Raw genomic sequence first — 14,658 nt, 5'->3', positions numbered from 1 at the left:
TAAGGCTCTTTATAGCTAAAATAGCTAAGTCTTCCAAAGAGTACATAGAGCAAATGTTTTCCGAATAAAACATGCTCATGGGTTCAATTATTAATGTTTGATATATCAGGTTATGAATAAATATGAATATTACATATATGATTAAAAACAATTTACATAAAATTAAAATAATTTTAATACAAAATTAAACAATAGAGTTGAAGAACTAGAGATCCTTTACTAATACAAATTCATAAGACTCTCTCTTTAGATTCTACAGCATTGGGGAAGTTAAATAAGTACACAGGAGTTATGTGAACAACTGTAAGTTAATGAAAATACCCATCTTCTACAGAGCCGGCACAGACAGTCCAGGCAAATGGATATTTAAAATATAATCCTCCTCTATTATGAGACAGCTGCTTTCCTAAATGAGGTTCTTAAATGTATCTGTGGAACATTTTTCAAGGGAACAAAATGATGCTGTCACATATACATGATGTTAATTCCTCCCAACTTTTCTTTGAAGCAAGTGCTAAAAGAAATGAATTTGCTTCAGCGACAATATTTCCATATTTGTAGCCAACGTGAGATCCTCACAAATATCCCATGGCAGAATATGACCTATGAAATTGAGATTGCAAAACGATCCTGTTCCATTTTAAATGGAATTTCAGAATGTTGCCATCATACATTCCAGGTAAACCCCAGCAGACGCTGGCTCTGTTACTGAATCTAGCAGAAGCTCCCAGGTCACTGTCACTGACAAAATGATGGCTGTTGATCAGGTGCTGCTAAAACCCAAAAGAGATTTAGGAATTTCTGCCTTTGGAAACCTTCCTCACTTCTATTCATACAAACCACTCTATTATTTCCTCAATAACTTTTTAGATTCCCAGAGTAAAGTACCCTTTGCAATTGTCCTACCAGATATTTTGTGGACTTAAATTTTGTTAGACTTAAAATCATATTATCTTTGTAGCAAAAAAAAATGCTAGATGCTTTGGAGAAGAGGATTAGGGGTAGGAGATGGTTATTTACCACATAGCCCAGAAATGTCTACGTTTTGAAGATCAGCAATTCTTCCTGTGGACTATAGATAGATTTTTAATAAAAGCTACATGTACCTTGCAAGTGTTTTTTAGTCTCTATGAAACATTTCATTCTGAATATTGAGAAAATAAAAATTGCCTTGGTCTGAGAAAGGAACTATCTGCCCAACAGTCATTATGCTAGAACAACAGGCACAGATAAGCCAACTGCAAAGCTAATGGGAAACAACGTGTCTCCCAGGGACATTAATGCTATAGTGTCAGGTAGCCTCCTTCTTTGAGTGACTACAGCACTGAGAAACCTTCTTCTCTCATATCAAAGACTATCAGTAAGTTTGCTGTTTGAAATTTTGTCAGTAACAATGAAACAGCTCACTCTTGCCTAGAGGACCTCAGTTGCTTGTTGACACAGAAAAGCAACCTCAACTCCCATTCCAGGTGAGGAGGCCCTGATAAGGGACTTCTGGATACAACCATCCACATGAATCTTAACTTTATTGTTTCTAAAGAAATAGTGCCCTGGGTTCACTTTGCAGACCAGACCTGCATCTAAATCCCACTCTTCCTAGAATCCTAAAACAATCCTCTAGTGTCTAGTTTCCCACATTGCATTGGGTCAATAAATCTAATTTTGTTGGCATGCAAGTTTGTTCCTATTATTAGGCTGACTGAGATAGGGCCATGTTTTTATAAAATGCCCCGGCTAAAGAAAATAATCTGCTGCTTAAATAATAGCTCAGAATTTTAAGTATTGGCTTTCAGATATTGAAAAACTAGAAGATACCTCTGCTGTAGTTTTCACTCCCCGTGTGTACTTGTGGATTTTAAATTCTGTACTGGCTTCTCATCTAGGCAGAAACATTCTGAGAGCCAGGAAAACTGCTGTGAGTATTGAAATGATATTTTCTGGCCCTGCTGCTGCTAAAGTAACCTGTGGCAAAATTTCCCTGCTTCTAGAAATAGCACAGTTGGCAACTCAAGCAGGGCTGTGATTATGAAGCTCTTTGTGAATCTCAAAGAGACAATAAAGGAAAGTAGGTAGACACAGGTCCCAGGTTCCCAAACCAGGTCTGTCTCCACACCTGGTTTGAATGTAGGGCGTCATATTTAAGAAGTGATTTGGGAGGATTATTCAGAGCACACGCCTCTTCCCTAACGCTGGAAGACTCTTTTGACATACCCACGGGAGTAGCCATAGTCATAGGCTGAGGCTGCCTTCCGACTGACTTCAGAGCTCAGGGAGGAGTGCGCGGTCCCAAGACTGTAGGCCTGAGAGGCCTGCTGCTGGTAGGAGGAGGCGGACGCCTGGCTGAAGGCCTCCGATTCCTGGCGGTGCGCTGCCGAGGAGCGGGTGCTGTAGGCTGTGGAGCCTTGGGTGTAGATGGCAGAACGCTTCTTGTCCTGCTGGTAATGGCTCACGGTAGTGCGAAGGTCCTTGTTGCGGTAGCTGAGATCATAGTGCTGGTGGGATCTCTGATAAAACGGCAAAGCCATCATGTGCCCCTTGAGGGAACTGGGCAACCTGCAAGAAAACAGTAATTTCTGAGTGGACTATTAAAGAACAAAATCCATCGAACAAGTCATCTAAAACCAACGTGTAAAAATTAATACTCTTATCTTCTCCAAAGAGTAAATGGAAAATGATGTGAAGTTTAGTTTAACTAGTTATTCAATAAACTCCCAACGTCATAGCCCAGATTAATATGTATACGAGAGCTATCTGAAAAGTATCCAGCCATTGTTAATATAACGAGAATGGTTATATGGCTGGATACTTTCCGGACAGCCCTCATGTATCTAGAAGGTCTTTAGAAAGTTTTTCTACCTTGGCTATTGTGCTTTTTCTGCAAACCTCTTATAATACATATTTCTAATTTTCTGGCATTTTATTCTGAGGGGGCCTTCATTTGGGAGAATATGTAATGATGGAGAGTGATGTGGTGTTCATTCACAAATACTTAGTGAGCACCTACTTTGAGCCTGGGACTATTCCAGCACAGGAAATACAGTGGTAAACAAGACAAACAAAATCCCAGCACTAATCACCTGTACGGAACTATATATTCTACTGCAGGCGATAGACAATAGAGAAAACAAATAAGTAAAGTATGAGATATGTTAGAATGTGCTAAGTGCTACGGAGAAAAAGCAGGAAAGAAGTACGGATGTACTTTTAAACAGCTTCATTAGGGATAGCTTCTCTGGAAAGTGACATCTGAGCATGAGACTATCTGGGGGAAGAGTGTTCTAGATAGAAGATTCTGCAAAGGCACTGAGGAATGAGTACACCCTCAGGTATAGCAAATTGGCCAGTGTGGCTGCAGGGGAAGGGGGGGGCAGAGGTACAGGAGATCACGTCAGAGAGGTGAGTGGTGTGCGTGGGGGAAGGCCAGATAGTGTAGGGTCCTATAGGTGACAGTAAGGACCTTGGATTTTATTCTGAAAAGGCTGAGAAGCCATTAGAAGGCTTTGAACCGAGAATTACAAGAGCAATTCTGATGTCTGATGTCTGAAGAACAGACTGCAACAAGAGAGAAAGCCAGGAGACTGTTAATGGGCTGAGTTGTATCCCCCAAATTCACATGCTGAAGTCCTAACCTCCAATACCTCAGAATGTGGCTGTATTTGGAGATTAGGGTCCTCAAAGAGGTTTAAATTAAAATTAGGTCATTAGGGTGAGCCCTAATTCTAGATGACTGGTGTCCCTATAAGAAGAGGAAACCAGGACGCAGACATGTATATAACAGAAGGGAGACCATGTGGCATCACAGGGAGAAGATGGCCATCTGCAAGCCAAAGAGAGGCCTCAGAAGAAACCAACCCTGCCGATACCCTGATCTTGGATTTCTAGCCTCCAGAATTGTAAGGAGATAAATTTCTGCTGTTTAAGCCACCCAGTCTGTAGCACTTTGTTATGGAAGCCCTAGGAAACAAATACAAGGCCACTGTAATGGTCCAGGCCAGAGATGACAGCAGTAGCACTGGGAGTAAGAGAACTAGTCAGACTCTGCACAGGTTTTGAAGGTATAACCAACAGTATTTGCTAAAAGTTCTGAATTAGGATGTGGAAAAAAAAAAGGAGATGACTGCAGGATTTTTGCACAAGCAATTAGAAGAATCAAGTTGCTATTAACTGAGATGGGGAGGAATGTGAGAAAGCATCGGTTCGGGATGCAAGAACAGGAGACAGGTTTGAGATGTTCTACATCTGAGATGCCTGCTAGAACTCCAAGTGGAGATGTTAAGTGCGAAGCTGGATACATGGCTCTGGAGTGTAGCGGGTAGGTCCAGGATGAAGATCTACATTTGGCAGTCAACCGCACACAGGTAGTATTGAATGCCAAGGAAAATAGATGAAAATCATTATAAATGGAAAAGAAAGTCCTAGAACCGAACTCTGGAGTATGCTAATGTTCATATAAGCTCTCTCAAATCTCACAAACCCTTCAAAATGATATTGTCTCAAACCAGAAAAAAAAAACAAAACCATTTGCCCTGTTAAGAATATGAAGGCTTCTAGTCTCCCTACATAGAGAAGTACGAGAGTCCGTCACCAGTGTGGCAGTTGGCATTGTGAACTTGAGCTAAAAGTTCTACCGAAAGTCAAAGATATGTTTGCTCAGTATAGGGAGGGGAGACTTCACATCACCTTAGCTTTCTTGAATAATCAGTCCACTGACAGGAAGCCTATCAGATATATTGACAACATTGAATGAAGTAATAGTTTTATGAAAGCCCCCACCCCCAATTTCTTAATGCTTTTGTGCATGTTCTGAAATGTTATTTTTCAATTTTATGAGTAGAATTAATTTTGAAGTAATCAGTTTTGGGAAACCTTGTTTTTTAAAAAATTCTAAATGAGGAATGACTCCTACACTGTACATACTTTTTGTCAAGTTTAAAACTACGTTTTATTTAAACTATTTTAAAAGTCAGCATGTATTCCCTAGAGAAGAAAATTCAGCAAACTTCACTCCAAAAATATTTATCTTAGGACTCATGGAAGATATCAGTCTACATGGCATTTCCTAAGAGAAAAAAATAGCTACTAGCGAGCAACTTTGCTTCAACCCTTAAATAGACTGCTATTTTCTGTTATAAAATATACAGAGTAATTATTAGATGAATTTTGATTAAGAAAAGGGTTACAATACATTAATATAGAATTATGTTAGGCAATTATAAAGATATTAGATAAATTTCTGTAATGATACATACTACATTGTAACATGGCAAATGTTACTTGAATGATTTCCAAATAAATCATAAAAGATCTTCCTATATATTGTTACAAGCTAAGTTCACACTCAGATGATTTGAAATGCTGTTATTTTCACAAAATAAAATCTTTCAATATCTTGCCCCAGTACTATTTACTACTCTTTTTATTTCTATTGTCCCCAAATATATTTATTTTTAATAATACTTAATATTCCACTCACATAGATAGTATATTACAAGTAAACAGGGTCTGACTTTAAGTCAACAGAGCTGATTTCCACAGCTCTGACCTCTGGAATGAAGGTACAACCACCTCCTCTTCATCAAGTAAGCAAGGATTATCCCCAACACATGAGAGCTGGAGTATGTTGGGAGAAAAGATGGTTTGGTTGTCTTCTATTTCTTTAAGACTTAAATTTTCTTTCTGAAAATAATTTGGGAATTTAGGAAGAAATACAAACTCCATAGCTGTAATTCTGATACGATACTTTTGTACAGGCATTAGAGGCCAAATTCTGACAAAAATTATTCACAGAAGGATCATCACGCAGGCCTCTATGTTGCCTCTGAAATATTACTTAACCGTTTTTAGGCTGGGAATATCATTATGCACTCTTTGTTTATCCACATTGCATCAAAACAGCAAAATCACTGAATTATAAATTAGTGACTTCAGAGTTAATTTGCCTCCCTTTGGTCTAATTTGTAATCAGGGAGCATTGTATGGGTACATGAAGGAATGAAAACACAGATCTCCTGTCCCTCATCCGTTCCAGATTTCAACCAAACCACACTTGGAACGAGTACCTAATTCACACTTATGATTCAATCTGAGACAAATATGACCGTCTTATAGTTCCAGGAATAGCGGCTTAATTTAAAAAGAATACAATGACCCGAGAGAATAGCTGTGCCAGCCCAAACTGGCACCCTGCTGTTCTGGTTTCCTTCTCTGGAGCTTCACTTTCTTATTTCACTGCTATTCTGACATCTCTTTGAGAAAACTGCTGAGCTCAGAGGATAGAAAGAAACCACTTACACCGCAGAGGTGTTAAGCACATAAACTGTCAAGTGCATTCTTCTGCCTCAATGTCACACTTACCAGTCTGCAAAGGAGTAATGGTGGTGGAAATGGTCTGCTGCCGCCGAGGAGCTGGAGGAGAGAATGAAAACTCCACCTAGGTGGAATCCAAGAAAAAGTTAAGAGGCAGGACGAAAGGCAGGACCCTGGGGCCCAGTTCAAAAATAATGCATGTGGTCAGGCAGTAGAATGTCAGGGCCACACAGCCAGCCTTTTATGGCCAACAAGGCAGATAAATATAGCAGCAAATGGGGAGGGTAGTCCCAAACCAGGAGAAGGAGAGAGGCACAGGCAGGTAGCTGCTTTAGCGATGTATTTACTTTAAAACAGTTAATGGGTTGGGCCTGATTAAACCAAACATAGGATTTTTGGGGGGGAAGAGGGTTATAAGAGCTACTTTCAGTGTCATTTATCACTAGATATTTAAAAGTGTAATGGAAAGAGTGGTTTGGGTTGAGAGCTAAAAATAGGTATGGTAATCTGATTCTCAAAGTGGACTTCATGGAATTTTAATGCCAAGATATGGTTCTGGGCGTGCTGTTAATAACAGATGTACAGTACATTTAAAAGATACAAAGTAAAAAAAGAACTTGAGGCAAACTAGGGACAAAACAAGTAACAAATGGGTTACACGTGGGGGCAATTTTGGCCTAAAAATACATAGTCACCCCTATCATTTCAGGAAAATTTACAAAGTAAGTCACAGCTTCAAGTCTGAATATTTGAATCCCTGTTCATTAACTAAAGCCTTTTGAGAAACAACTCCATGTTTTATCTTTCCTGACTCAGAGTAGGGTCAGTTCATGTAACAAGAGATTCTCTTTCTTTGTTTTTTGTGCAACCAATTAAGAGGTAGTGTAACCTGGTGGCGAGAGCCTGCCCTGTGGATTCAGACCAGATCTACAGTCCAGGCCGTTGACAGCACTTAGTATTCATGCAATCTCAAGCAATTTATTTCTCCTCCCTAAACTTCAGTTTCTTTCTCTATAAAATGGGGATAATAATTTCCAAATTATAGGATTGCTATGGAGGTTAAATGTGATAATGCAGATAAAGCCTTTATGTGACTGCCACATAATATTCAGTAAATATCAACTATTATTACCAATAGCAATAAATAAAAAAGGTCATTGTTCAGATTACATGCATTGTGCAGGCTGGTATTCTGATATATTGGCTTATGTTCTGACAACGATATTATTATACATCAACTGAATAAAGATCACTTGTATTTATCAAAATATTGAACGGACTCAATATTATAGTATACTTTATAATTACTGTCTTGGTGATAACTACAGTTAACACTGTTGAGGACCTATCAAGTGCCAGACACTGGGAAAGGCACTTCATGTACATGATCCCGTTGAATTCTCATAATATCCTGCAGGTAGGTATCATTAGGTTTGTTACATAGCTGAGGAAAGCGAGGCTTCAAGAGGTAAAGGCATTTGCCAAAGATCACAGCTAGCAGATAACATAAATGCAATTCATTGAGAGAGATTTGATTCCAAAGCCCATGTACTTGTAGTCATGTATTGCTGTATCTCCCATGATATTTTGTAGATAAGAAACCAGATATTTTGAAATGGTCTTTCAAGTACAACATAGGTCTCTACTCATAACAGAGGGCTAGCTTCTGAGCTCCCCAAAGTATATGAAAGAATGTATTCCACTTAGCTCTGATCCAGTTACTTGGTGAAACTCAGCCTGGCATTTCTTTACCTAAATACGTTTTCTGTTAGTGTGCATATTGATATTTTAGCTGTCTCGAATCCATAGGAGAATTTTCCAAGTTTTATGTTCCCCAAGCAACCATTTGTTCTCTAAACATCCAATACAGAATGCAGTGATTTTTCTTGACTTTTATCCACCATCCATTGCAATGGTTCCTGATAAGCCATTTCTCTAGAGAACATGGAGTTGTTTTAAATCTTCTCAAAGCAGGAAAGAGGGAAAATAACCAAATATAAGAGATATATATCATCATAATCCTAGCTAACATTTAATGACTATTGGCTACATGCTAGGCATTAATACTGACGTTTTACAATATCTTATTTGATCATCATATGCTTGTAAAACCATTTTAAGATTCAAGAAATTGAGATTTAGAGAGTTTAATATCTTTAAAGTCATACAACCAGAATGTGACAGACGATCGAACCCAGGACTGTTCTACATGGAGCCCTGCCTTCTATATATCATACTGTGCTGCCTCTCAACCATTTAACTCTGTGTGTGTGCGTGTGTATGTGTGTGTGTGTGCCCCTGTGTGTGTGGATAGATAGGGAGCATCAAGTGCCAATAATGTCCATTAGAAGGAAGAACTGTTATGGAAGAAGAATTTCATTTATGTTTCTTATGTTACAGACAATTTATTAGATCAAAATGTATTGGCTGCAAATATTAGTACATTGAAATATTTACTGAACTTTAATCCCTGTTAAAAATGCAAAAATGAGAGAAGTCCACATACACTGTGAAAAACTAAAATATTATCATTAATTCATTGACATTCAAGATCCCAGGGAAAGCCTAAGAATTTATTCCAAACAAATATACAGTAAGATTGGGCAAAAGAAATATGAGCTAGGCACAGCCTAGTCTTCTAAATGATCTTCCTGCGGTAGCATCGTATGGATTCAGGTCTAATAGCATATCTATCAAAAGGACAATTAGCCAGATAATAAATTACATACAGTGATGTACTGGATAATAAACTATAATTAAAGAAGAAAAATTTAGTTTGGCTCATACAAATCAATTATTGTGATTTAATCACAATTCCTTTATAGATGTGGATTCTGTCAATTACTCTTATTTATGAATAATGCTCTTATAGATGTGTAATTATTCTGAAAACTTAATGGAGTGCTAATCAGCTATTAATTTCAAATTTCTCCGAAAACCATATAATGAAAAATACTTCTTAAAAAGCATATAACTGGCCAGTCACAGTGGCTCATGCCTGTAATCTTAGCACTTTGGGAGTCTGAGGTGAGAGGATCACTTGAGCTCAGGCGTTCAAGAACAGCCCGAGCGAGAGTGAGATCCCCATTGCTACAAAAAATAGAAAAATTAGCTAGGTGTGTTGGTGCACTCCTATAGTCCCAGCTACTTAGGAGGCTGAGGTAGGAGGATCGCTTGACCCCAGGAGTTTGGGCTGCAGTGAGCTATGATGACACCACTGCACTCTAGTTTGGGTAACAGAGAGAGACTCTTTCTAAAAAAAAAAGCATATAACTATAAAAGCCTCAAAACTTCAGAAAGTATTTGCTCCAGAATTATAGTTAGTTTTTTTTTCAAAAGTAGTTTTAAAGGAGATACATTCTCTTTTCAAACTAACTGTAAAGGCATTAATATTTTCATAAGTGTGAAGTGAGTTTAACGATAGTAAAACCTAAAAGCCAAATTAAATGTATCTATTATATTTAGCCACCTAGCAATTTTCCATGTTATTCTCATTTTATAGCACAAAATTAAATAGTTAGTAGCAAATTATCATTCTATGTATGAGGGAATAAATATAAGAAATAGTCTTTATAAATTAAATATAAAGGAAACAACAAAACTTAAACTCCAACTGAAATCAAGAAAGTTTTTTCTTAAGTTGCGTTAACAAATAAAACCCATGGATCAACAATGTGGAAAAAGACAGGTCTGCATTTACTAGTTTGGTTCATAAAGTTTTTATTGGAAATCTATGACTATGGCAGGCATTGTGCTGTGCCCTAGCATATACACAAGTGATTAACTCATGCCCTCAAAGTAGCCACCCTGTAGTTGGGTAGACAAAGATTACTCAAGAATAATTATGGGCCGGGCGCGGTGGCTCACGCCTGTAATCCTAGCTCTGGGAGGCCGAGGCGGGTGGATCGCTCGAGGTCAGGAGTTCGAGACCAGCCTGAGCAAGAGTGAGACCCCGTCTCTACTAAAAATAGAAAAGAAATTATCTGGCCAACTAAAAATATATATACAAAAAAATTAGCCGGGCATGGTGGCTCATGCCTGTAGTCCCAGCTACTCGGGAGGCTGAGGCAGTAGGATCGCTTAAGCCCAGGAGTTTGAGGTTGCTGTGAGCTAGGCTGACGCCACGGCACTCACTCTAGCCCGGGCAACAAAGTGAGACTCTGTCTCAAAAAAAAAAAAAAAAAAAAAAAAAAAAAAGAATAATTATGTTACAGTGTGATAAGTGAAATGATGAAATGATGGAAACAGTACAGAAGGAAGATGTGATTAGTTGTTATATCTGTAACAACAGCAAACACAAAAAGAATACCTTTTCTTTAAAAGATAGGGACTAAGGGAACAAATCTAATGATATCACTTATTGACCACCTAATATGCAAAGCACTATAGTAGGTACAGGAGGCAAAAATAACTGACACAGGCCTTGGGGTCAAGGATTTCCAAATTCTAAGCAATATTTCTCCAAAGCAGATGCTTTCCATACAAGGAAAAGCATAAATAATTTGTTCAGTGTGCTCTTTTGAAAGCTATAAATTTGTAGGATTCTTCCTATCTCAGTTACCTAATTAAAATATATATGTATATTTGTATATATGTATATATATTTTTGATAGGAGAAGGCACTTGGCATCTAATCCTGTTGCTCACTGAAGGGCTTTGAAAAATCATCACTGCTCTGAAGCTCCATTTTTCCATCTATAAAATAAAGGGTTTGAGCTAGACAATGTCTAAGGTGCTTTCCAGCTCTAATAACCTGTGCTATCAATCCAAAAAGTGACTGTTCTATTCTTGCCTTGCTCATAAGCTGATTAGCAACATTCTATGCAGAGCAATTTGAGGGAAGAATAAAATAAATCTTTCTTGATCCAAAAAGTCTGCTTCTACCTGCTAGAGCTCCTGTCCTGAAATACTCCTTCCTAAGAATGTCATTTTATGACTTTAATCCCTACTATACTGAAAATTATCCAGGAAGATGTTTTAGCAGGTTATTATTTCTTTTTAAGTCTTTGCGTATAACAAGTAGGGGATGGGGAGGAAGGCAGAGCTGGGATGTGGGGGCGATGGTGGAAATGGCTAGAGGATAGAGCCTTAACAGAAGCCAAATTTCATCTAGTTATTAAATGAACTGGATCTAAACTAGATGAACTAGATGTAAATCTAAAATTAGATCTAGTTCGAATGTTACCTGTATCTGGGGAATGGCAAAATTAAGCTAATGCAGTCAACATCTTGCATCAGAAGCCACAGGCTGTGAGTGGTCCCTGTGGGCTCCCTCCCCACTGAGGATTCTTCCCCCAATTCTGGGAGAAGAATTGGTGGTCAACAGCCTGGGCCTGGAAGGGGGCAAGCCTGCCATGGTACAGCACTGGCAGGAGAGCGGTGGGATGGGGCACCAAGCCCTGCTCAGATCCTCACCTACTGCCCCGTCCCTCAGACGAGACTCCAGACCACCACGAAGCACAAACATGATTCTACAGTAGCCTTGGTTTTCTGTGAATGCTGCACTCATGGCTGCAGAAATGGAATTACTTTTTATTCTTCACTAGTTGCCCATCTTTCTCTCTTCTCTTCTCAGTTCCCTCCTGCACCACAAGAACCTTCACTTTGTCTATCCAGACCCTCTTCCTCGATTTGCAGGAGGAGGGAAGCCCTGTAGTTGCTAGGTGCACCCAGCCCTAGGGATTGTTGGCTAATTGGGCAGAGGCTGATAAAATACTTCCCTAGAAGTGGAAAGACAGGGGGATAGCAAGTAGCCCTTACTGAAGCTCTCACTGATGCAGAGGTGGAGGAGTGTTCCTGGCCTCCTCCATCAAGGCTTGGTACTCTTCTTCCTAGACTATACCTTCTGGAGGTGAAGGAGGGAAGAACTCAATAGGAGTGGGCTGCATCCTAAATGTCAAGCATGTCCAAAGTCCCAGCTGCTTTAATAAATCCCAAGATCATGAAAAGTTAACCTTGATGCATACCCTCCTCTCGGTGTGCCCCTCCTGCCCCTGCTCTGCATGCTGTATTATGGCTGAGGACAAAGAACAGGTCAGGCAGCCAAGCCTGGTCATTATTTTTTTTTAAACCTTCCTATGATCTGCCAGGACTTTGGTTAACTCGGACTGAAATATTGCGCTTTCATTACTTGCTAATGACTGTCAGTAAAGAATACATTTGAATTTCCAGAAATAAGAAAAAATTTCAAAATCTTGCATTTTGAAAAGAGAGCTGGCTCCATCAGTATTTTCACACAGTGGTATTAGCAACTACTAGAACCAAACTACTATAGAATCAAAATACCAATTCATGAATCTGTTCATTTTTAACCCTAATGCATACATTAAATGGGCTTTGCCAAAGAACTATGGAAAGTTGTGATCCATTCATTTGTCCACACTAAGGGTGCACTGCCTGAGAAAGCCAGGATGGACACTAAGATGACCCAGGCACTGGTATCAAGGACAGAATTCCGGCTGCAGCTATAGACTGAGGGGGAATGCGTTCAGGCATAGCTCATTCTGTCCTCTGCCACTTTAAACCTTCGGGTGGCCCCTCATTGCCTGTTCTTTTCCAGGTGTCCTCCTTCGCATGGCATAAGGGGATCTTCGCTGTCTGAGCTTGCATAATTCTCCAGCCCCGCCTTCTCCACCTCCCAGCCTGCCTCCTGAACTCCAGCCACAGGTAGCTCCTAACACATCCTCAGACCCCAGGCCTCTGACACGACTGTTCTTCACACGTGCTGCCCCTCCGGGCCCTGCCAGCACAGCACTTCCCTCACTCCCACTCCTTTAAGACACCATGCCTTATGTCCTTCTGGAACACATCCCTAATTTCACTAGGATGGGAATTTTATCATGCAGTATTTAAATTATGTGTTTACTTTTCTGTGTCCCTCTGCACTGTGAGCTACTTGAGGGAAGGAGCTGGATATTGACGGCTAAGTATTCCCAGTCCTAGCATAGCTCCTGACACATACTAGGCATTTCGTAAATAATTGTTGTATAAAGAAAACTGGAAAATGTGGTATACAATAACTTCTCAAGGCTTAGGGACTACTCAGAGATGGGGAAAAACAAGAGCTAAGAGTCAAGGTGGCCTGGGATCAACTGTTCAGTTGAGGGGAGGAGAATTGAGTACCTCTTAACCTGCATGTGTGGCTCAGGAGCTGGTGGCTGGATCCTGGGAGTGGGCCAAGCCTCTAAACCCACAAGCCTTCCTGCACCATAGTCCAGTCAAAGGAGCTGTGGGTAAGTACAAGAAGGCAAGACCCCAAAGCCCATTGTCTAACATTATTTCTCTCTATGCATTTTTCTGTCTATTCATAAATAGATGTCTGGAATGATGGTCACCCAATGTCAATGATAACTACTTCCAAATGGTGAGATGTTTTCCCTTTCACTTTATTTTCTTTTTTTACTTTCTTGTTTGTATTTTTCTTTTGTATTTTTTAATATAATTAGCATCAATAACTGTGAAGGTATACACATACAATGGAATATTATTCAGCCTTAAAAAGGAATGAAATCCTGACACATGCCAGAACATGGATGAACCTTGAAGACATTATGCTAAGTGAAATAAGTCAGACACAGATAAAATGTATGATTCCACCTGTATGAGGTCCCTAGAGTGGTCAAATGCATAGAAACAGAAAGTAGAACAGTGGTTACCAGGGGATGAGGGAAAGGGGATGAATGCATGTTTAATGGGAGAGTTTCAATATGGGATGATGAAAAAGTTCTGGAGATGTATAATGGTGATGGATAGTTACACAACAATGTAAATGTACTTATTGCCACTGAACTGTATACTTAGAAAGGGCTAAACTGGTAAATTTTATGTTATGTAAATTTTTTTGTTATATATATTTTACCACAATTAAAAAAAAGAACTGAGAGGTCAGAGATTTTACCCTACTTGCAAGCTAACAAGTGAGCCTGCTACAGTTTCATGGATGCTGCCAGAAGAAATGGTAAGACAGAGTCAAAGAGCAATAGCAGCAGCCATAGCATCAGCATATTCTTCACCGGTTTGCCAACGCCCGGTTCCCACAGGGCATCATGAAGAGGACCGATGATACCTGTACTCCCAGTGGGCTGCATTACAGGAGAGGAATCTTGACCTTTTATAGTTAGCATTAAGCATACTTGCTGCAGAGGGAGAAAAAAAAGCTCCTTATTATACTGGATAGCAAGCATGACTGTATTTTGCTGTGGCTAGAGACCCTGTCTTCAAAGGCTGTTCACTGTACAAACAACCCTGAAAAAGCAGCCTGGAACAAAGGAGAGCAGAGCCTTGCCTGCTACATGTGCAGAAGCATGAGAGACGCACGGAGAATTGTCTCCCAACAATGAACATGTGCTATTT

General features: G+C 39.6%; 1 protein-coding gene across 2 annotated transcripts in view; it reads right to left on the bottom strand.

Annotated features, from left to right (window-relative positions):
* MYOM1 (myomesin 1) overlaps positions 1-14,658 on the bottom strand; it is a 147,731-nt gene that overhangs the window by 125,001 nt on the left and 8,072 nt on the right. For both annotated transcript variants that reach the window (XM_045527395.1, XM_045527396.1), the window contains exons 3-4: positions 6,355-6,430; positions 2,212-2,553 (exon numbers count right to left, since the gene is read on the bottom strand). In XM_045527395.1, the coding sequence (XP_045383351.1) occupies positions 2,212-2,528 (317 nt within the window). In that variant the 5' untranslated portion in view covers positions 2,529-2,553; positions 6,355-6,430. The remainder of the gene's footprint in view (positions 1-2,211; positions 2,554-6,354; positions 6,431-14,658) is intronic.

The sequence above is a fragment of the Lemur catta genome, chromosome 16 (genome assembly GCF_020740605.2).
Source record: "Lemur catta isolate mLemCat1 chromosome 16, mLemCat1.pri, whole genome shotgun sequence".
Lineage (NCBI taxonomy): Eukaryota > Metazoa > Chordata > Mammalia > Primates > Lemuridae > Lemur > Lemur catta.
Note: the sequence above shows the minus strand (reverse complement) of the source record. Positions and strands in the feature narration are given on the sequence as shown.